General features: G+C 52.0%; 1 protein-coding gene across 1 annotated transcript; it reads right to left on the reverse strand.

Moving 5' to 3' along the window:
* Nucleotides 1–834: 834 nt before the first annotated feature.
* On the reverse strand, nucleotides 835–7,873 carry DLX3 (distal-less homeobox 3). The gene is made up of 3 exons (XM_006276684.4): nucleotides 7,356–7,873; nucleotides 5,713–5,903; nucleotides 835–2,915 (listed from the first exon to the last, which is right to left on the reverse strand). Exons 1-3 carry the CDS (start codon nucleotides 7,684–7,686, stop codon nucleotides 2,574–2,576), a joined length of 864 nt encoding a protein of 287 aa, XP_006276746.1. The 5' UTR covers nucleotides 7,687–7,873; the 3' UTR covers nucleotides 835–2,573.
* Between the last annotated feature and the right edge of the window lie 14,530 nt (nucleotides 7,874–22,403).

Below are 22,403 nucleotides of genomic sequence, written 5' to 3' on the forward strand. Positions count from 1 at the left end.
CTAGGCCTGATGCCTTCCACTGTCTTGCCTCTGCACCGTCATTTACGGCTGGGTGCTGCCAGCGCAGTGGTAACCAGAGGTGCTGGGCTGAGGAGCAGCAGGGTCCTGTTCCCCAGACCTGACTCAGCCCAGGTGGAAGGAGACATCATCCCTGTCTCAGCTTGTCTATGCTTAGTCAATCCTGGCCATCACCCTGTGACACCCCTGATGGATGCAGCAATCTGCCCCTGGGGCACCTCCCGTGGGGTGGGGTGGGGTGGGGGGGGGTACTGCATGCTCTGTGATCATTCCCACCTGAATGTCTGCTCCCATCTCGCTGATTTATCAGTTCATTCCAGCTGTGCCCCGGGGGGTTTGCCTTTGCCGTCTCTGGGGATAGGGAGTTGGAGGGGAGGAGGGGGAGATCAGCCCTTCTGTTTGTTAGGCACCTGCATGTATTCCTAACTTTAAGCACACAGAATGTCTCACTGGCATTCCTGAGACCAGCCACGACTGAGCTCACTGGCTTTAAAACCAGAAAGGGCTTTATTCTGACTTCCCACATAACACAGACCCCCGAATGCCTCCGAGTCACTCCTGCACTAACCCCAGCACAGACTTCTGCTGACTCCAACAGCAGCTGGATCAGTCTCACCAGTCCAGTCCTTTCCCACATAAAAGTGTATTAAAGCCGCAGTAACAAGCTGGTTCGGAACTCATATACAACCCTACTTCATCACAGACAATGAGAAATCTTTCTACGTGCTGGAACCTTACTCCCCCACTCCCACCTCCTCCCTGCCCCTTACTTCTTTGCCATAGCGACTTGGAAAAAAACGGGGTTTTGGATAGTCAGAAATTCTAAGTATTTTTATTAACATTTATATATAAAGTTTTGTCCACTAACAAAGCAGAAAGAAATTTAGAGCAAAGCCCTGAGGGCTCTTCTTTATTTTTTATTTTACAGCCAGGTTAAACCCCCCCCCCAAAAAAACCCCACCTTATTTTGTTCAACTTTATACAAATGAACCTTATGTACATTTTTGTTCCCCTATCTGCCCTTATTTATATGAGGCGACATAAATAAGAACTCTGGGACTATACAACACATAAGAACACTTCTTAAAACTGCAGCTTTTTAAAAAAAAAATAGTATTCTTATTTTAAAAAATGTTCAAGAGATTTTTTTTTTCAGTTTTTGGAGGGGTGTTGGGTTATTGGTTCATTTAAAAATAGGCATTTTCTTTGCCATTAGCTTAAACGACCTGTGTGGAGGGCACTGTTAGAAAACCGACAACTGTAGCAGTCTTACTTTTGGTTTAAAATAACTTAAATCATTCCTGAAACACACTTTTAAATATTAAAATATATATATTTTTTGCATTTTAAATAACCACTCTATTTTCCCCAGAGTCCTAACAAAGGGTCAGAGTCTCAGTGAACAGAAATCAGAACTGCTTCCTTGGAATTCAGTGGGAATTTACCGTGCTTGCAAATCCAACCAAGAAAGTCAAACTTCTGTTTTCTAACTCTGGTATAACCAAGGTCAGAATCTGGCCCTCTTTCAGTACAGGGATTTTGGTCCTGCAGCTTCTACCAGCTAATGATCAGACATGGGGAACTGTAATTCCTCACTATAGACCAGGAGTAATCTGGTGTGATCCTGAATTAACACTTGATTTAAGTTCATAAAAACAAGCTCTGAATCTGATCTCTCCCCAGTACTAGAAATTTCATCCTTTTTAACCGTGCTCCCTTCAATAAGGTTATTTAACATTTATATACTATCCAGTTCTATACATTAGACATATCTAAGAATTGACTTTAGCTCTTTAGCATATATAGGGATTTTTTTTAAAGACTACAAAGTGTGGCAACTCTTATTACAAATTGTTTTCCCTCTTAGCTTAAACTGTGCTTTCATCTTCAGTTTGACCCTTGCGTGGGTGGATTGATGGCAAGGCATATATATTTTTCTATATATTTATATCTTTCTTTCTTTCTTTATCACATGGGTGAGTAGAAAACTCCTACCCCACTGTGGAAGAAGATGAGTGGTTGCGAAGTCCTGCCAGCCTGAGATGTTCCTCCAGAGTCCTCAAGGAGACACCCCACAAACAGCTCACTTGGGAAGGTAAAAAAAACAGTTGTGCTGTTCTTGGAAGCGAGGCGTTGTGCAGAATGTGTCTTGGCCTCCTTCCAGATGAAAGGCAAATCTCTGGCAGAAAGAGCAGGAGGCAAGAAGAATCTTCCCATTCAGTGTCCTCTGCAAGGAGTGGGGTGGCAGTGGGTGGGAAGGTGCTGTGTGGGGGGGACTCATGTAGACATGGGGTGTGGCTAAAAAGGACTCCTCCATTCCTAATCTTTATCCCCTTCCCCAATCCCCTACCTCCCCTCCTCTCTCACTTTGCATTGGCCTGTCATTTGAACCCTTTGCAGTTCTGTTGGTCCTGAGATGGGGGGCAGAGGGGGAGGGGGGTGTTTGTGTGTTGCTGTTGTCCTGGAAATGAACACGTTAAGAAACCCCCTCAAGTGTTCTGACTGTCACCGTCCTTGTTTCCTTTCTTGCTCCACTAGTCGGAGGAGGCAGGAGGTTAGTACACTGCCCCTGGATTGGGAGGCGGCCCGGGAGAAGTATGATGCATAGTGCTGGTGGGTGGAAGCTGATGTTGTAAGTGAGGTCCAGTGAGGTTCTGTGGGTGGTACCAGGGGTTGTGCTCCTCCAGGTAGCTTGGGGAAGAGCTGTAGGGAAGCGGCTGGGGGAGCTGGCTTCTGCTGGAAGAGCCACTGTGAGAGTTATTGTCCCAGATGGCAGGAGAAGGCGGCGAATTACATGCCATGGAGTCACTGTTGTTGGGACTGTGTTCCAAAGGGACCTCCCCATTCTTGTACAGCTTCTTGAACTTGGACCTCCGGTTCTGGAACCAGATTTTCACCTGGAAGAGGGGAGGAAGGAAGGGAAAGGTGACTCTTGCTGTCCCACTGCAACAGCAAAATGCAGAGGAAATCTGAGGACACACTCAAGGATGGGGAACAGAAATGCTACTATGTCAGCAGCTTTGCCTCTCCTCTTAGCTGGGCGGGGGAGGGCATCAGGGAGGAGGCAGTTGTCACCAAAACAGGATGTTGCTTTGCGAGCAGATGACGAACTCCCTCAGACATTTATAAGTGTCCCTGTTGCTACAGTGTCACCTGTCTGGGAGGGCTGTGATTAAAATGGCTCCCCAGCAGGCTCACCAGGCCTTGATTTGGAGGACATCAGACAGACGCCATGGTGGGCGCCTACTCTAGTTCAGAGAGGCTCCCGGGCTCTGAGCAAAGGATTTTTGAATATTTAAGGATGGTCATTCCATAAGACCTTTGCAGTACTCAGGACCCTTATCTCAGGGGCGCTCACCTTAAACAGATGTGGCTCTTTTATGTATGGCATACAACCCCTCCAAAAAAAAGCATAGGGCCTCTAAATCCCCCTCATACTAAACGCACACTGGTATTGCCATATTTTCCCATGTGTAAGAACTGTCCTCCCCACCCACCCTGAAAAAGGAGGTCCAAAAAGCAGACCAAAATTCAGACTAATTTATGTTAAACACTTCTCCCCCACCAACAGCACCACCATGTTATCCTTTTATATTTCTGAGAGGTATATGCGTGTCTTGTACACTGGAAAATATGGTAAATTAGACTGCAAACTAAGGCTACTGTTTTTAACCCCCAACCTCCCCGACCCCAAGAAGAACAATTTTTTTAAAGGCTTGAGGCCCCATTGTGGCTCAGGGAAGGGGCTTCATGTGTCCCTCACTAAATCTTGTGATGAGGCTCCTTTTTGGAAGAGCCTAAATGTTGTTCAGAAAGTAGAATCCCTAATGATAGTGAGACTACAAAGGAACAGAAAAATCTTTCCCCTCCAAACCCCTGCATCCCACTCCTGCCATGCTCAGGACTCTTCATGGACCCTGTCCCTGTGGCAGCTAATGTATAGCAACCACCACAAACTAGAGCTAAACACATTCAACTGAAGCCATCCTGCCGTCCTGCTGCACAGAGCGGCTGCTTCAGGACGGGCAGCTCATGGAAACATGCTGGCCTGAGACTCCATTTTGATCTAGGCCATGAAACTGCAGCCTGTGGAAGGCCTGCAGGACCGGTCCCAGCTTGCCTCATGCATTCGAACGCCTCCGCTGTCCCCAGTGGACACCCAGCCCACAGTAGGGCGGGAGAACTGGGTCTTTCATTTGACCGCCACTTGTGACAGCAATGCCTCCCCACCTGGGAGGGCTCCAGGTGTGGAGAGAGGCATGAAAGGGTTACACCCATCTCAGCTCTCCAGGGAGAGGTGGGGAGCAGTAGCTTGGACTCCTTCCTAGTCATTAGCTTCCCTAGAGCAGACTCATACACGCCTAGATACTGCGGCGTTCAGATCAAAATAAGTCTTCATTCCTCTACTCCCCCAAACAGAGCAGGCTCTGTGGGGAATAGCCCTTAGTGGAGAGGGTTAGAAAAAAGTCACTTTTCTCTTTGCATGTGGCCAAGTGATTCTTACTTAGGAAATGCTCGTCCTTTCCAACAAATAAAGGACTACGTAAAGGTTGGAGCCTGACAGCAAGCAAAACCTGGGTCTAGGGAGAGGAACGCTGGGGTCTGAGCTTGGAGGTCTAGATGAGGTGGCTTGGATTGTCCCAACAGGAAACCCACCAGCCCATGTGCTCTTAGCATCGGTTGATGTTGTTTCTCCCTCGTCTACTTCTCTGGTCTGAATTAGCCGTTGGATTCCTAAGAGGCGACTAAACTCATCCCAGAAAGCTCCAGAGAGGAGCGGAAGGGGAGGGAGGGAGGGTTCCTGCTGCTTTTCTAGGTCAAGCGAAGGGTTTAGCGCGCCACAGCCTAACTGGCTTTGCAGGTTTGCAGCCGTGCTGGGATGCCAACGGGGAGAGCCACAGAGGGGAGGACATTTGCAGGGAGGCTGGGGCACAGGGCACAGGAGCAGAGTGCTCCAGGCATCTCACTGCAGTGTTTAGACTGTGCTCCAGACTTGCACCAAAGACCACTCACAACTGCCCCAGCTGGGAATGGGCACCTGGGCATTTGGACCAGGGATCCAAGGCCAGTACAAGTGATACTGGCTGCATCACCCTCTGGGGATAGAAACCAGTGGCCCTGACCCATGCCAGCCCCATGGGCCAGTGTGGCTTGGGCAGACGGGTGACCTTGAGGACCTATAAGCCAGTTTCAGGGGGCTTGGGATCCTCCCCGAAACATTCAGAATGGGTTCACTTTGTGGCAAGGAGGCAGAGATCCCTCCCAAGACTGGGGAGGCAGGGGGGATCCATTTTAATCTCACTGGGCCACATGGTGGAGCTGGAGCTAGTCTGGAGCAGCTCTGAAGTCAGCACAATTAGGTTGGTGCCAGGGAGGAGGAACGGGCCCCTCTGGGGGAAGGGAATTCCTCTTCCCCCAGATGAACCCAAGAAGCCCATCCAAGCGCCTGAGGAAAACCTACAGTTTTGTTCCCACCATCCCAGACAGCTGGCTCCTCGGTGCTGGGTCCCTGTCTGATTGTGTAAGCGCCATCGCTTTCATCTCAGCCCACTAAACCCAGGGGCTGTGCGGCACTGGCAACAAGTGCTCTGTCTCTTCCCTCCTCCTCCTCCTCCTCCTCCTCCTGCTTCCTTCCCCGCCTCCCGGCACATGAAGGGGAAGGTAAATGGAATTGTTTGTTCTTTGTGAAGTTACCTGGGTTTGAGTCAGCCCCAGCTGAGCAGCCAGCTCTGCCCTCTCTGGCAGGGCCAGATACTGGGCTTTCTGGAACCGCCTCTGCAGCGCGGCCAGCTGGTAGCTGGAGTAGATGGTTCTGGGCTTTCGGATCTTTTTGGGTTTCCCGTTGACCATCCTCACCTCCGGCTCTGGTTCTTCCTTCACGGAGACTGGAGAGGAAAAGGAGAGAGGTCAGGTCGTGTTGGGAGCAGGGGGCTTTGGGCTATTTCTCCTGCCCTAGCTGGGTGTGGAGGGGAAAACCCAAACTGAAAAAATTGTCCAGAGAAGTGTTCAAGCCACAAGCTATCAAAAGTCCAGATTGTCGCTGAGTGCGGGGGCAGTAGACTGATGGGAGCCTGGGCGAGGCTCTTTGCGGGGAGAAGGCTCTGGACAGACTTCCCGGGTTAAAGGATCACAGCCACACAGGGAGGACTTAGAAGTGGGGGATTCTCTCTCTGGTGCCTCTGCCTTTAGTCTCCCTGAAGGGGCTTCTCCTCCTGTGGCATTTCTCTCCCCCCGCTTCCTCTGGCACATCCTGCTTTCCCTGCCTGGCTCTCCCTTGCGGGGCTTTTTGTTTGTGTCTCTTTCTCTCCTCCGCTGGCTTGCTCTGTCTTTCCTCCTCTCTCTCCCACGTCTCTGGATGGTAACCACTTCCCTTAGCTCTCCAGTCCCTGCTCTTGTCCCAGCCTGCCGGCTCCCCTGCGGGAGCAATGCACCAGCTGGTTCTGATCTGCTCCAAACCAACTGGTTCTTGCATCTGGCTCCTCTCTTCCCCTCCCAGCCAGTACAAAAGGCTGTGACCAGCCCGACTCTCAGTCTCCAGCAGGTCCCAACTGCCTGCTGCCTTCCCAGAATGGGGAATTAGCCAATAAGAGGAAATTAAAAAAAAAATTCAATCCCCCTTCCCATTCCTTTCTTTGGTATTTGTGGGCTCAGGTCTGAGGCTTCCCTGCTCTCCCTGTTCCCCAGCATTTCAGATCTGATTTAAAAGTTTGATTAGTTCCAAAATAAACCATTTTTTCACCCACCTCCACCTCCACCTCCCTACCTCCAAGCTGCCAGCTAACAACTGCCTTCTTATTCATTCCTAACATGGGATAGTCTGACTGTCCCATCAGTCTGGGCTGGACGGACAAAATCCATTCCCCACCCTGTCCCCAAAATATCATTCCCAGTTTCCACCTATTTCACTGGTGGTTTGATCTGAAGGATGTTATGATTTCTAGGGTCAGGAGCAACTAGCTCCCAGTGACACGGGGGAAAAAGAAAATGGGAGGAATTTTCTCCTGAACAAAAGGCGAAGCGTGTGCATGGGGGGAGAGGGGCTGGGGGAGGTGGAAAAGAGAAACTCTTCCTCACTTGGAGCAGGAGAAGTTTGCATCTCTACCGAGATCCAGAATCTTGGATACCCAGCAAACCCCAGTACTGCCTGCCTACCCCCCGATCCCTGGCCCCACATCTGCTGGCACCCAAGATTCAACTTCGTGTCTCGGCAAAAGGGTGACACTGCCAAGATCTCTGCTGTCCTCCCAACACCCTTAAGGCTGTGGGGGGAAGCTGACACTGTCTGCTAAGAGCCCCCCACCCACACACAGGCTCCCCACCTCCCCTGGGCTCTGTACCTGTTTCCTGGGCTGGCAGCTGCTGCTCCCTGAAGTGCCCATACTGCCTGTACGAGGTGCTGTAAGAGTACTCAGATTTGGGGGAGTAAGTCCCGGCCCCTCCAAGTCCATTGAGGTTGAACTGGTGGTGATAGGAGTAGTGGTTCATCGGCTGGCTGTATGGCTGGCTGGGGTAATAGTCGTGCTGGCTGTGCGCGGTGCTGTAGTAGCCCAGATCGGTGACGGAGGACTCAGGCAAGGTGGGGGAGTCCTTAGAGGCCGCATGGCAGCTGAGGGAGCTGGAGATATCGGTCAAGATGCTGGTGATCTTCTTGTCAAAGGATCCACTCATGGTGCCCACCCCTGCCCCCCACGACTGCCGTGGGGGTGAGTAGAGCACAGGGGCTGCTGGGGTACGTGTATGCGTATGTCTCCCCAGAGGGTTACGGGAGCTTCCTCCCTCTGCCTCCTCCTCCTCCTGTGTGAGAACAGGACTAGTTCCACAGGCTGCTGCAAAGCAAGTGTGCAGGGCACTCCAGCCCAGGCAGCCTGCTTAAAACCTTTAATTATGGCGAGGCTGGGGTGGATGCTGCATTCCGATTGGCTCCAGAAATATTGCCTGGGAGGCAAAACAGACTTTTTTTTCTTTTCCTTTTTTTGAAACAACAAAGAGTGGGTGAAAAAAAAAAGAAGCCCCAGTCCCAGCCTGTCAGCTCTTGGGCTCCACAGTGGGGCACACAGGGGTGGGGGTGGGTCTGTCTGTCGCTGGGGGGTTGTCTCCAGGGGGTAGGGGTGCCCCAATGGGGGTTGCTGGCTGTAGGGTGTCTGTGTAGGGTATTTCAGAGGGGCTGAGATGATTCCTGTGTGTAGGTCTGGAGGGTGCCTGTGCTTCTATACACTGGCAGGTTCTATAGGGTTAGGGAGGGGGAGGTCTGTGGGTGTCTATAGGGCTATGTGTAGGTTTGGGGATGTCTGTAGGCAGAGGGATAGGTCTGTGGGGGTCTGTCATGGTATGTGGAAGGTGTGGTTGATGTCTATAGGAGTAGAAAAATGTCTATTGGATGGGGTGTATCTGCAGGGACATGTATAGGTCTTTGGGTGTTTATAGGAGTAGGTTTGTGGGGTGATGTGTCCAAAGAGCTAGTAATGTAGGTGTGGGGGTTGTCCATAGCTTTTAGGGGCAACAAGGAGCCAATAGGAGTAACTAACAAACTCCCCTTGTCTCATGGCTCCTGGCATGGCAAGGTCTTGTTGCTCCATCCCCCAGCTCCCCAGAGCCTCAGTGTGGTGTGCAAGCCCCTTGCAGATTATGCCACCCAGCTGTGCCTTACCTTGTGTGCAGACCCTGCCGGCCCTGCAGGTTTCTTCCAGGGCTCAGCCCCTGGGTACTGAGTGAGAGTTGCCTTTACCCTGTCCCACTATCCACAAAGGACTCAACCCAGTGCCCAAGTAGTACCAGCTAGGGAGTGAATAGGCTTCCAGCAGGCTAGTGCTGAATAGACCATCCTGATGGTGAGATCCCCATCTGGCCTGTCCCAGGTCCTCTCTTACACAAATATACCCTGGCCTCATCTTCCTAGAGGGGGTTGCAGTGAGTGGCTTTCCTGGTCCTTCTGATCCACCTGCATCTCCCAGCCTGAATGGGGCAAGGGAGGGGACCAGTTAGGGAATGTTGCCTTTGGCTCATTTTAGTTCCTTTCCCCCTCCTCCCTTCTCTTCTTCATAGCAATCTTCTCTGCTCCAGTTCACCCTGCCCCGACCCCTGGCCTGGGGCAAGCCAAGGAGAGGACAGTATGTTTTCTTAGTCTTTCTTGATGTTCTTCTACCCTCAAATTAAGATAGTCACCTCCCCTGTTCTTCCACCCCCCAGTTCTCCCAAACCAAGGGCATGGAGTCACTGGGATCAGACTAGGCTACAAGCAGGCTGGGATGCAAAGAGCGCTTCCGCCACCTGCCGGGCAGTCCATAGGGCTGCAGGCCCTGTGTTCGCCCTCAGTTGAGCTGTCCCTGGCAAGAGTATTTCTGGGACTGAAAACCTACCTGCATCTTGCCTGGGTTTTTTCAAATCAAAAGGGGAAACACAGGTCCCAGCTGAGGGAAGCAACCAGAAAACAGCTAGGGAAGATGTTGCCTGATCCTCTCAGTCACTCCCCTTGTGGGTATCAAATAAATAAGAGCTTCCAATGAGCATGGAATATGGCTTTGACATATTTAATTGATCCAAGACAAAGTTAACAGGCAGCTTGATCCCAGTTGACAGGACTTTCTTTGGGGAAAAGGCTTCCGACAGCAGGGGCTCTCACAAAGAAACTCAATAGAGCATGGGCCAGTGGCTGAAGCATCACTAATTCAGACTGGAAATAGGGGGCAAGCTTATACCCCTTGGACCAGCTGACCTGCTTAATGTGGTGGATTCCCTATTATTTAAGCTCTTTGAATCAAGGCAAGATATCCTTCTGAACACTGTGCTCTAGACCAGTTTGTAAATGGGGCCTGGGGGTTAACTGCTGGAGTTTGGGGTTTAATGCTGGATTTATTTGTCTGTGTCACACAGGACATCGTATTAGAGGATTCAAAAGGTCTATTCCCACCTTTCAAATCTATGCATTTCTTATTTGTTCTTTCTGGGATCAGAGCCCCCTTCTCATGCTTTGCACACTAGTATCACCAGGGCATCATGTGATGGGTGGCAGCTCTCTGCTGAGTTTATTGTACATGTCAGGGATTCTTTGCCCTCCTCCATTCCACCAGACATGCTCCCTGTGGGATGATGATGAGGGGTGCTGTTGCACTGGAAGGCATTCATGTAAGTTATCAATCACTTGATAGATCTGTAGGCAAGTGAGGAGGTGCTGGCAGCTGTGTCTATTCCTTTTGCATTGTTCTAATTTTCTCCACAATCAGTAGGTTTCTGGCTATGGATGCCTTAAAAATGCCACAACATTTTGCAGCTGATTGTATACAACCTTCATATGTTTTAGATAACAGATGGGGCCCAGAAATATCAGCCAGGAGAGTGCAAGTCTTTCACAATAGCAGCCAGTGTGTGTTGCAGTGGTGCCTAGGATCTGTCCTGGACCAGGTCTGGATGGTGCTAGGTATTGCATGCAGCTGGAGCACAAAGATGGTCCCTGTCCTAAAGAGCACATGATGTACCTGTATGTACCTCTGCAATGTAGCAATTCCCAGCTATCCCTGAATGAGCAGAAGCAGTCTAGGCATGGTAGCCTAGAGCTCTGCTCACTCTAATCCACCCTGCTTCTCAGTGTACAGTGTAGACACAGCCTGAGAGTCAGGAGGCACCAGGGAGATCCAGACAGAGAGGGGAGTGCCAGGAAGCAACATGTCTGGCAGGGCAGCAGGGCTGGCTGGTCTCACCTTAGCAGCAGCTCAAACACTGCCAGGATTTTTTCAATCATGTATTTCAGTTTTTTCAGTCATGTGTTAAGGAAGGATTTGGAAGAGAACAATGACATGGTCTATGCCAGTGGCTTTGGGGAGCTTGCCCTGGTGCCCCTGTCTTTTATTTGTGGGGACACTCATACTACTCCCCAGCTTTTCTGCTTGTTAGCAGGAGAGGCAAGGACAGTGGTGCTGTGGAGAGGACCTATTCTCTCCAGAGTGCCCCATGGCAGACATCACTAAATCTGCCTTGGGCAATGCAGGAAAGGGAGCTGCACTTTCAGATCTCTCCCACCAGGGGCAGCTCCTCAGGTGAGGACCAGGCCTAGTCGGTATGGGAAACAGGGGAGCAAGAAATCATCCACAAATTCATGTTATGTATGGTTTAAACAGGGACTATGGATTCTTCTCGCATTACCTGGATTCAGTTTTGTGACCCACTTTGTTCCTATGGGTTTACTGCTCCTTTGCTTTTCGATCCTGGCACTGCCCCCTCCCCCTTTTTCTCTCCCTCCTTTGTCTTTTGTATTCTGATTTATCTCTCTTTCTTATGTTTTGCTTTCTGCAGCATTTGATTAAATGAATTTGGGTTCATAGTAGCTTGTGCTGTCTATATATATATTATTCAGTTACATGCAAATCTGCCCTCCCTTCTGACTGACTTTAGACTAAACACAGCTCTCTCTTAGTACAGGTATGCTGCAGGTTAGACACGAATGCCTTCCCACAATCTTTTTCTCTCTGTGAAGCAAGTGCATTGCAACATGTCCACCTTCAGAAGCAGAGCTCTCGGCAGGCTGGGGGTCTGTGAACCAAAGTGAGGGCCATTTCTAAGAACTTCCTGCAGCTCTAGAGGGACTGATCTTGCTGGTAACCCCCATGTTCTCTGGCAACGGGCTTTGAAGGAAACCTGGGGAGAGGGAGAAAGGAGTTATGACAGATACCTTCAATGCCAGAACACCTTGGAGGAGGTTTGGACTGCATGGGCTGCAGGGCACATAGCTACGTAATGGACAATTGTTTCATTTCCAGCACAATGCATCTCTTAAATGGGAAGATTTTCAAGGGCCCACGTGAGAACAGATGCCATTATTATTACCAACATAATCCTTATTATTCAAGTAGCACTTAGATACTTTGATGGAGATCCAGGGCACTGATAGCATGCAGGGAAGTCAGTGTACAGCAAGCTGGAGTGTGGATTTGCAGGGCACTGACTACTGCATGCTAACTCCTTCTGTAGAGGTTCTTCGTGCCCCGTGCATAGAAGGCTTTGTAAGAATACCACACCACTTTGTACTTGCCCTGTTGTTCCCTATATTGGATATACCTAGGGGCTGGCATTCTCTGCCCGGCCGGACATTCATTGACAAGAAGAGACCATCATCATCGTTCAGTCAGAGCTGTATGAAACAAACATTTGACTAAAGGTGATCTTTAGTTCAGCAGAGAAATGCAAAAAGAGAACCATTTGGCTGGAGATGCAAACTATGAGCAATGTGCATGGCAGAGAAGTGGGACAAGCCATTGGAACCCACTCCCAAGGGATGTGGCGTGGCACCTTCTCCTGCTCTTGGTTCTTCATGTCTAGACTAGACATCTTCCCAGGAGATGCTCAAGCCAAACACACATCCTTGGCTTCTGTCCAGGAGGGTTGGTTACAACTAATGGCCTGTGTGGGGCAGGAGGCTAGGCTGGAAGAGCTAATGGTGCCTTGTATGGGAGCTCTGAATGCACAAGAACTAAGGCTAGGTCAGGCACAGGGGCCAGAAGGTGCTTGCCCCTAGCTGTCCTTCAGCTCAGAGTGTGCTCCCCACTAGCCACCGACCTGTTCAGTGTTCCTGCCCACTCACCCCAGCCCTGAAGATTCCTGCTGAGAAGTTGCCTTTGCTTACCCTCACGAAACCCAGACACCACTGCCCTTGGCACCCAATTGCCGACAGTCTCCAGGACAGGAAGACCCCTTGCCCTGATGCTGAACCAAACCATGGACCTCAGCCCTGAAACAAAGCTCTGGATCCTTCAAGGGCACCTTGAAGAGCAGGTAGAAGCTCTGCCTGGATGTTGCAAGGAATCCTCCATGTGCAAGGGGACTGGACATCCCACACCAGACTAGAAAGGATAAGTGAAGGGCCTTTTTACCTACTCCAACTGTGAGCAAGCAGCTGCTTCATAGGCTTGGGGCCTGACAGGCTGAGACTGGCAAATGGAGAGGGGCAGGCTGGAAGCAGTGTGGAAGGAGCAACATGAGAGAAAGAGCCGTGTGTGGAAGGTAGGCACCAGCCCAGGGAAGGACAGAAGAGTTGCTTAGCCTGGGTCCCTGGACTGGACTGTAGAGACAGGCTGAGCCTGGGCTCCTGCACCACCTCTCTGGGAGGGGAGAAAATTAACTTGGAGGGGACCCCAAGCTGGGCCTTCAGGCCTCAGGGCTTTGAGATAAGTTTGCACTTTGTCATCCCAAGTGGGGTGCACCCCTAAGCCCTGCAAAATGCAGCCCATGGGTTGGATGCAGCCAGCCAGGCCATTGTATCCGGCCTGCGGGTCCCCTAACAAATTTAGAAAATTAATATTTATCTGCCCCTAGCTGCCTGTCATGCAGCCCTCCATGGCTTGCCAAAACTCAGTAAGTGGCCCTCCGCCCAAAATAATTGCCCACCTCTGAGCTAGAGGCATGGGTGATAGAAGGCCTGCTCTACCAGGCCAGGTCACCAGGGGGTGCCAGGGCACTGACAGAGGCTCTGCCCTCCGCTGTTTGCTATAGTGGCAGGCAGTACCAGTGAGTTCCCTGAATGCTGCTGAAGTGCACGTAGAGAAACGCTGGCATTCAGCACTGCAAAATACACCATGTGCTGGTTGAGACCCCACCCTTTGCTGTGCCCTCCCCCTTGGCTATTCCAGCTTCAGGCTTGGAGCTAAACTGTGCTGTGTGGGTGGTGTGTGCCTAACTCTGCTTGTCCTGGTTTCCTGAGGTTTAAGTCTATGCTGCGTTAAGGCTTTGTGACAAAGCTCTGAGGGGCTGAGTGCCACGGAGCATGCCGCTGGATAGCTGAGTTCTGCCAGCAGTGGTCTGGGGCATCTGATCTGAAATGCTACAGAGGGAAGTGGGAGGGTGCATGTGTTTGTATGTGTGTGTACGTGTACATGTGCACATGTGAAACTAAGTTTATTAGTGCTGTAAGAAGCGAATGGAGCCTTTTAGCCCCGCTGCAGGACCTCCCACGTGTAACTCTGGAGCCCCTCGGTTCATACCCTGCTGAGGCCAGCTTGGTGACTGTTGTGCCTGCCCAGCTGTGGTCTAATCAAGGGCAGGTGTCCATGAAGCCAACAGGACCATACTGGGGTAGCGAGAGTAGCTGGTTTGACTAGGCAGGTGCCCTTCAGGCACTGATACCCTCTGTGTGGCTGTTTCAAAGAGCCTGAAGCTCTAGAAGAAAGCCAAAGTGCTTTAAAGGAGAATAGTCTCAGCATTCACTACTGACCTGGCTAGAAGGAGATGGTGCCTATCATCCTCTCCAGGAATGAAAAGCCTGTGGGACAGAACAGAGTGCTCTGCTCAAGATGAGGTGGGGGGGAAGGGGGTGGGGGAACGGATCTGGAGCTGGAAGAGTAGGGCAGGACTGAAGTGTATTGGAAGAGCTGTGGGGGCCCCATGAGTGGATTGATGGGGTGTGGAGGGGGGCTGTGGGTCTAGAGCTAGATGCTGTGGTAGGGCAACAAGGTGTGGGGTGTTGGTATGGCATGTGAGTGGGTCAGCATGGGCTGGCTCACTACTTTCTCATTTGCCTGAGCTCCAGATTCAATGCAGGGTGCAAAGGTGACAGAAATGGGGAGCTACTCCATGTGTGCAAGCAGTACAGGAGGTGCTATACTCTCATATATGGCTGCTTGGGACCACAGGCCTTCATGCCACGAAGGGTGCAGGGCAGAGCTGCTATGAGACAGAAATGTGATGTCATTTCTCTCCATGTTGCAGTTCTCAGCAACAAGAGTACAGTCCTGTGCTAAGGACTTGGCTCAGTCAGTGGAGCTGTGACAGTGCTGGGCCTAGGCTGGCTTACTCCACTTGGGGGATTCAGCTTAAGGTGCATTGCTCCCTCCCTTTCCCCAGTTGCTCTGCCTGGTGCAACCGTTTCCCCCACGCATCTGGAAAAGGGGAGGCTTGGATCAGTAACTCTCCCTCTTGTGACCCACCCGCCTGAGACATTCTCTGTAGGCTGCAATGGATCTGATGCCCACGGGAGCCTGCTTCTTGCTCAGCTGGTGCCTGTGCACAGAGGAGTGGGGTGGGTGCCTCTGGGCCAACGGTGTCTACATGGCCTTGCTGGGCTCTGCTGCATTGCTTGGGGAATGGCTCCACCTAGTGTCTTTGTGGGAGCTGCACAGGCCATGGGCATTAACTGGAGGGATTGCCCAGCTAGGAGAGCTGCTCCCTTGTTGCCAAGTGGTGGTGGTGGTGAGGTAGTGGTGAGGTGGGGGGTTGGCTGTTGCTCTGGACCCTCAGGAGTATGGCATCAGCCCCCTGCTCCGAGACCCCCTGAACCCGCAAAACTGGATGGAGAACACCTATGAACAAGCCCTTTGGCCTGCCCTCCGGTATTGCTTGCTGGTGGTTGGGTTGGGAAGAGCCTCATTCAAAGCACTCTCCACAGAAGGCAAGAGCTGGGGGCTCAGAAAGGCAGGTAGGGGAAGGATATTGACTGCTCAGGCCCCTTCTGTCATTCATACTCCGGCTTGGCTTCAGAAGAGCCTGTCCTTTCATAGTTATTTCAGCTGGACCTGCTCGCTGCTTGTCTCTGCTTGCAACAGCACCCCAAAGACCCCAGGCACCCCATACCCTGTTTGTATCACTGTAACCGCACTTGTTACCAAGGTGTTGGGGTGCTGGGATGCTGCAGGGGTGCTGGCAGCATTCCTGATAAGGCAGACCAGGTCCCACCAGGCGACAGTGGTACCTCCAGGAACTCACTCCCTGTAGGCAGAGGCTACAGGGGAAATAAGGAACAGAAGGCCAGCAAATGGTCTGACCCTGCATGGTGCTGAGTGTACTTCCAGCCTGGGGAGTCAGTGACTATGCAGGGGTTCAGCCTGTTATAGCATCAGGGCCAAAGTGGTTCAAAGGCTGCTGGCCTGCTACTCCCACCAGTGTCTCAGGACACATAGGTTTTACCTAAAGTAAGGCTGTTCACCTGGTGGTCTGTGGGCTGCATGTGGCCCATAAAGGGTTAATCTGTGGCCCCTGGCCCATGTCCCCCCTCACCATTCCTCCTGCTGCTGCAGCCAGGGTCCCCAGGCTCCTCCTGTCTTCTGTCTCCAGGGGGTGGGGCAGGATAGGGCAGTGCAGCTCAGCACAGCCTGCAGCGTCCAGGGAGCCCACGGCCAAAGGTGAAGGCAAGAGTGGAAGGGGCTTCCTGCCCACATAGTGCAGAGGGAGCTTGTAGCCAGGAAGGTGAAGAGTCGTGGGCCCCTCTTGTGAATTCCCCTAAGACACGGGGTTCCTGGTGGTGCAGCCCCCATGGTGTGTGGCCCTCGGCTACTAAGAAGTTGGACAGCCCTGGTCTACAGTACAAAACAGAGCAATGGAAGGGAATGTACAGAACTAAAAGGATCAGTTCAGAGCAACAGGACACAAGTGGGATCTGGAGTGGGGAGAGCAAGGGCATGAAGTTCAAACCAGAAGAAGGGGCTGAGGGAGGGAGTTTGGGAGGGAGGGAGGATGGATGGAGCTGGAGGCATTTTAACTTTTTTAACAGTATTTTTTTGCTGGGGAGAGTGGGGGAACAACCTTTTTAATGACACTAAGGCCATTTTTGGAAACGGGATTTTCTTTTAAAATCCTCTTTCTGTTTCTTTCTCAAATGAATTTGGAGAAGGAAACAAACCAGAGAGGGAAAAAAGTGAAGAAAGGAAGAGCTGAAATGAGAAGAAACAGTTTGGGTGAAGGAAGAAACCAGTCACTTTTAAACTATCGAAAACTAAAGGGTGTCTCAGAAAAATGTATATGCGCGTCCTGTATTGCTCTGTTGTTCTCTGAGTGCCTGGATGTCGATAACAGACACCTTGAAGACTGACAGCAGCGTGTGCTGTAGTAGTAGTGCTGCTTTCCAATGAAGCAAGAATCTATGTTTGACCGACTGACAGGTCGGTCAATATTCCTGCTAACCAAAGCTAGGGGTTTTTTTCCCCTTTCAGACACTCTGTATCTCTGAACTTCCAGATGTCATGCAGAACATTTCCTTTCCCCTTTTCTGCCCACTTTAAAATCTGGAGAAGCATGAACTCACCTGCCTGTGTTATCCCTGCCAATTTGGTCTGGCTGCTAGGCAGCAGTGTGGACTCACTTGCAAGAAGCTGGTGCAGCCACAGGGTGGCAGCAAACATGCCTCGTACATCAAAACTGCCTTTCATGTCAGGATCTGAGAGCCTTCCAGGAGCTTTAATCTCCGGATTTCCCATTGGAGTGGGTCCGTACCGCACATATGGGTGGCACAGAGGGATGTGGCTTGCCCAAGCTAATGCCGACAAGCTGGCAGTCAAACTGGGATTAAAAGCCAGATGCAGGGATTTCATGACAAAATCTTCCTTCCTCTCTCCTAACGGAAAATGGAGCACGGGTTTAAAAGAGAGGGAAGGGTGGGGGCTGAATAGCTCACAACAAAGGCTTAAGGAAAATCCTGTCCTTACAGGCAGTGTCAGAAAAGAGAGGGCTTGAAAGGGAAATGTGAAGGTAGGTTGGATGGTACCAGTAACAAATAAGAATAGTTATGCTCAGAACAGGGGCCTCTCTTCTTGTAGGTCCTGTTCCCAACCATTGGAAAGTCCAGCCTGGCCTTGAAGACATCACCATCTCCTTGAAGGTAGGTTCAGTCAAAAACAGTGCCCAGAGCTGCTATCCGTATTTCCATGGTGCCCAGGAAGTCTGTTTGGATGGAAACCTTCTCCGCTGTCATGCTGGAGGCCTGAATACAGCAGAACCCTCCAGGCAAGAGACCTGGAAAGCAAACCTAACTGGCCTGCTTTGCAGCCCTCCTCCAAGCCAAGTGAGAGGCAGAAAAGCCAATGGGCCCCCATAGGAATGGACTGATTTGTGGGTTTGATTGTATGAGGAAGGGTGATTCTGCTTAGACAGGGCCTACAGCCTGGCTTGAGGTCTCCTAAATGGCTACGGGAGAAGGCCATGTCTTCAGTAGGAACCACCATGTGCCACTTCCCAGTGAGGCCAATACAGTTCCTGTTGGCTTGACCATATTGGTTGGAGGATGCCACGTGAGCTGATACTGTCTCTTGGTATGGCCAGTTGGCCAACACTGAATCAAAAAGGCTCCTTCCTCCCTTGGCACAGGTGAGCTTCCTTCTGGCTTGCCTGGCAAAATATCTGCTGTAGAGTTCCTGTGCCCAAGGTTGGCTGGGGCAGTGCTAGTGGTACATGGAGCCAAGATGGTATAGGGCATCTCTGGCTGCTCACCAGCTGGGATATCCAAGCTGGACTGGCCACACTTGTTCTCATTGCTCCAGCAGATGGTCATGCAGTGCTTTGTCCCTTTGAGTCATGATTTCCAGTGGTGCCTAAAAGTTGCATTGTTGTAAAAACTGCTTGTGAAGACTTCCTGCCGCTGGGGCTCAGCCCGTGTCACCAAGGGAAGCCTAGGTCATCTTCGCCAAGAGGTGACGTCAACCAGGAAGGAGAGCAAGACGTGCTCTGGGCATCAGCCGTGCTGCTAATAGATCCCTGGGACAGGGAAGAGAATGTCCTTCACTGTGGGCTGGGCTTCCTGGAGCGGGCTGGGGCTGCTTCTGTTTCCACCGGCTATGAGCAGCAGGCTTCGTGGTGACCTGGAGCACAGAGCCTGTCTCTTGAGCCTACTGCCTTGCAGGACAAGGAGTCTATCCCAGGAAGCTTCACAATACCAGGATGCAAGTATGACAGCCACTCTCTTGGCCAAGACAAGGACTGTACCAGTGACCTCCACAGCTGAACTAGAGGTGCAGGCTCCGGGAGGGGGACACAACCCTGTCTCTAGTGTGTCGGGCACAGAGGGGGAGGGAGGCATGGACATCAGCTGCGTTCTGATTAGGCCCGGCTGGTGAAGCTTGGGCCAGCATTTGTAGTCAGGGATCTGGTGTGGGGAGGGGGCAGGGTCCTGGGTGTCAGATCAGACCAGGTTCTCATCACAAGGGGCTGTGTCTTCTGGGCAGAGAAGTGGCAACTCCCAGCCTTCAACCTCTTGCCCAGGGAAAGAGCTGCTTCCCCCCTGCTCAGGGCAGGAGTCTTTGCTCTTCCTCTGCCTTTCACATCTGCATCTGTGCCTCCCAAAAGCAGGATCCAGGACAGAGTGTAAGCAAGTGGAACCTGTGGCAAGCTGTGCCCCAGCCCTGCAGCTCCTGGTCTTCCTGTATCCATGAAGCTGTTGCCAGTCCTTGTTACTCAGTGCTGCATTGTCCAGTCTTAACAACCAGGAATTTCTTTATGCTCCAGCCTTGGGGTTCCAGCCTTTGTATTAAGACTTCGGCACCCAGGCTCAGGCTCGGATCAGGAGTCACCAGGCCAGAGTTTGTACTGCCCCATCCCCTCTTGTCCTGGGGAAATCATGGCGTGAAGGGCAAAAGCAGCTTTCAGCTCCTGTAGTGCCTACTGCACTCTGGAGTACTCTGGAGGCTGGTACGGCCCTTGGTGTAAGTTGGCTCTGAGGCTTCTCTAACCTCTAGCAGTTTCCCAGCTGTGCAACATGGCATGCTCTGCCCTGCCCCTCATGTCCTTGGCACCCCCTGTGCAGGAAGCAGTAGCAATCCTGCTGGCACCCCTGGCTTCAGTCACCCCCCTGGGCTGCAGGAGCAGGACCCACTGCTGTCCCTATCATAGCTCATCTTGTTAGGCTTGTTGGAAATCAACCTGCAGCTGCTGGGCATGGCTTAAAGAAAGCCAGGTCAGAGGGGCAAGGCAGGGGGAGAAAATACAACCATGCTGAGCTGAGAAGTGGGATTCTGTGACTCCCTTCTCTGGTGCCAGGTGGGAAGGGTGCAGCACTGCCTTGTACCAGGTAGGGTGGGAGTCCAAATCCTTATCAGCCCATCACATTCCTGGCATTCCCCTGCAGGAGGGAAGGGAGGCGCCGGCTTGGGATATGTTTTTATTTAAAGGCTGGTTTAATATCCTGTGCTTCACCAGTGTCTCTCTCCTGCTCGTGACCCACTCACAGCTCCTGCTCTGCTCTGCCCTGCAGGCTGTAGCTGGCCAAGATTGTTCAGGGGTAACTCATAGTGAGTAAGGGGTGACTTAGCACTGAGGTACCCATATAGGGGAAGGGAGAGGCGCTGGTCTCTAGATAACCCAGGGCACCTGCTCTTTTGACAGACCTGAAAGTGAATGCCCAAGGAAACTAATCCCATTCAAATTGTGGCCTGGGCTGTGACAGACAGTCTGTTATTAGAGTTGATTTGAAAAGTGGGGACAAGAGCCCCCATCCACAAGCTGGATGGATCTGTTTTGGAAATGGATGGCAAGCATAGCCTGAGCTCTCCTGCAGTGAATGGGCTGTCCAGAGCATTGAGTTTGGGGCTGCTCTGGAACTCAGCTCCAGCCCCATGTGCCTCTGGAGAGCATGCTGAATACTGCTCCCCCTGCTCCACATTCAGCTGACACTGGGCCAGTCAAGCCCTTCTATTTATTTTTTCCACTGGGTGCAACTTACCCAGATTCTTCTATTGTATGAGCCACTGTGAGGGCCTTTGATGTGGTGCATAGAGCTGGCAGCTGCCAATCCAGGAGGCCTGGGGCCCCTGGGGAGCTCCTAGACATCAAGGAGCCAGAGCTTTGCTCATGCAGGTCTCTGCCCCAAGGAATTTGCTCTGCCTGATGCTGTGATCTTTGAGTCATTTGACCTCTGGCTGCTGAGGCAATGTCCTTGGCTGTAGAGAGGGTGAGCTGCCATGAGGGCTATTTATTGTCAGCAAAAGCCTCTGGGGTGGAAGAGAGAAGGGCTTACTGGGGAGGCAGAGCGCTGATGGTTAAACAACCTTGATTGGGGTACGGGCTGAGGTGCCATGGGATCAGTACTGGGGCATGGGGAGCTAGTCTAACCCAGTATTGTGCAAAGCCCTGAATGCTACAACTCGCCTTCTCTGCTTGGAAGCAGACCCTCACCCTCCTGCCACCACGATGCCTTTCCCTTCCCCCTCACAGGGAACTCTGCCCTCCAGGCTTGTCTTCTTCTGCAGGACAGGGCCTGCCCATACCTCCCCTGCCCCAACATGTCTGGAATAGGGATGAGCTGCTTCCTGGGGCGCTGTTTGGGGAGGGGAGGATGGAGGTGGAGAACTGCCTGCTGCCAGCTAGCTGATCTGGGCTGTGCAGTCCTGATTCTGTGCTCTCCTGGCTGTGGGGAGCCTGATCCAAAGTCCATCAGAGCCAGAGGGGAATCCCAGTGATATCCATATCCATTCCCCACCTTGCCCTGTTTGGCGCTCAATGGCTTGTTATAGTTTACACAAGATCAGGGAGAGGCTGGAGGGGGTGGGGACTGGTTCAGAGGGATTTGTTTGATCTCTCAGTGGACAGGAAAGAAATCAAGCAAACAGGTCAAAGAGGAGGGCACAGGCTGCATCCTGGCTGCGCCTGCCTGCTCTTCCTGTCCCAGCTGGAGGATGGACCCCCACCCCCTCGGCTCTGACTCATGTTCCATGGCTGCAGGTAACAGCAAATCTTCCTGATTCAGTAGTCCAAGGGCCTTCCTCTGTGATGCCACCAAGGTGAATGGGCCCTGGCCTGGTTAATGAATAGCCTGAGCTTCCTCTGAAGGGGTGGGATGATGAGCCAGCCATCCTATAGCAAGGAAATCTCCCCCTAGCCCAGGGGTCCTGCCAGGGTTTTGAGCTATGGGTGTGCCTCTGTGGTTGCAGGGGGCATTTCAGAGCAAAGGTGGTCTCTGCCTTACCCAGATTTAATCCCTTTGGGACCCCCCCTCACCACCCCTGCCTTGCAGTGTCAAGGGCCTTTCTGTGATGATTTGGGGAGCCCTATTCCTCCCCTTCTTGGAGGGGGAGGGCACCCCAGCTGAGGCTTTCTCCTCTTCCTCCCCCTACTTGGCAAGTTAGGGAACAATCCCCACCCACCCGCACCTTCCCTTCTCCCTGTGCTGCCTGGCTGGCTCCCAGATGAAGTCTTCCCCTCCCTTCAGATGGATGGAGTGGTTCCTCACACTGAACCCAGCTGTCCCTGCCACCACTGAGCCCTGTTCAGGATGCTGCAGGCATGTGCTGCAGCTTTGGTGTGTGGCTGGAGAGTGTCCTGGTGCGCACGTGTCAGGATGCTGTCTGTGGCACACACGTGCTTTGGAGGCACCAGGCATCTATCTGCACTGCCTTTGTTTCTGGCTTAACCAGCCTGACCAGTTCAGCAGCCAGAAGGAGATGAGAGGGTTTCATTGTCCTCTGTAGAGTCCTGGCTCTTGCAAAGCAGCTCAGCACAGAGTGACACTGATGCTGAAAGATTCACCACTGCAGGACTATGAGGAGAAGTCACAGTCCATGGCATCTTCAGATGCTTGAGAGCTGGAGGGAAGACTGCACCCAGCTCTGGCTGTGTGGGGGCAATCCAGGTTAGGGAGGGGTCAAAGCTGGTGGATACAGTAGGAAATGGTCCTGCTTTGAGCAAGGGGTTGGACTAGATGATTT

This window comes from Alligator mississippiensis, chromosome 4 (genome assembly GCF_030867095.1).
Source record: "Alligator mississippiensis isolate rAllMis1 chromosome 4, rAllMis1, whole genome shotgun sequence".
Taxonomy (NCBI): domain Eukaryota; kingdom Metazoa; phylum Chordata; order Crocodylia; family Alligatoridae; genus Alligator; species Alligator mississippiensis.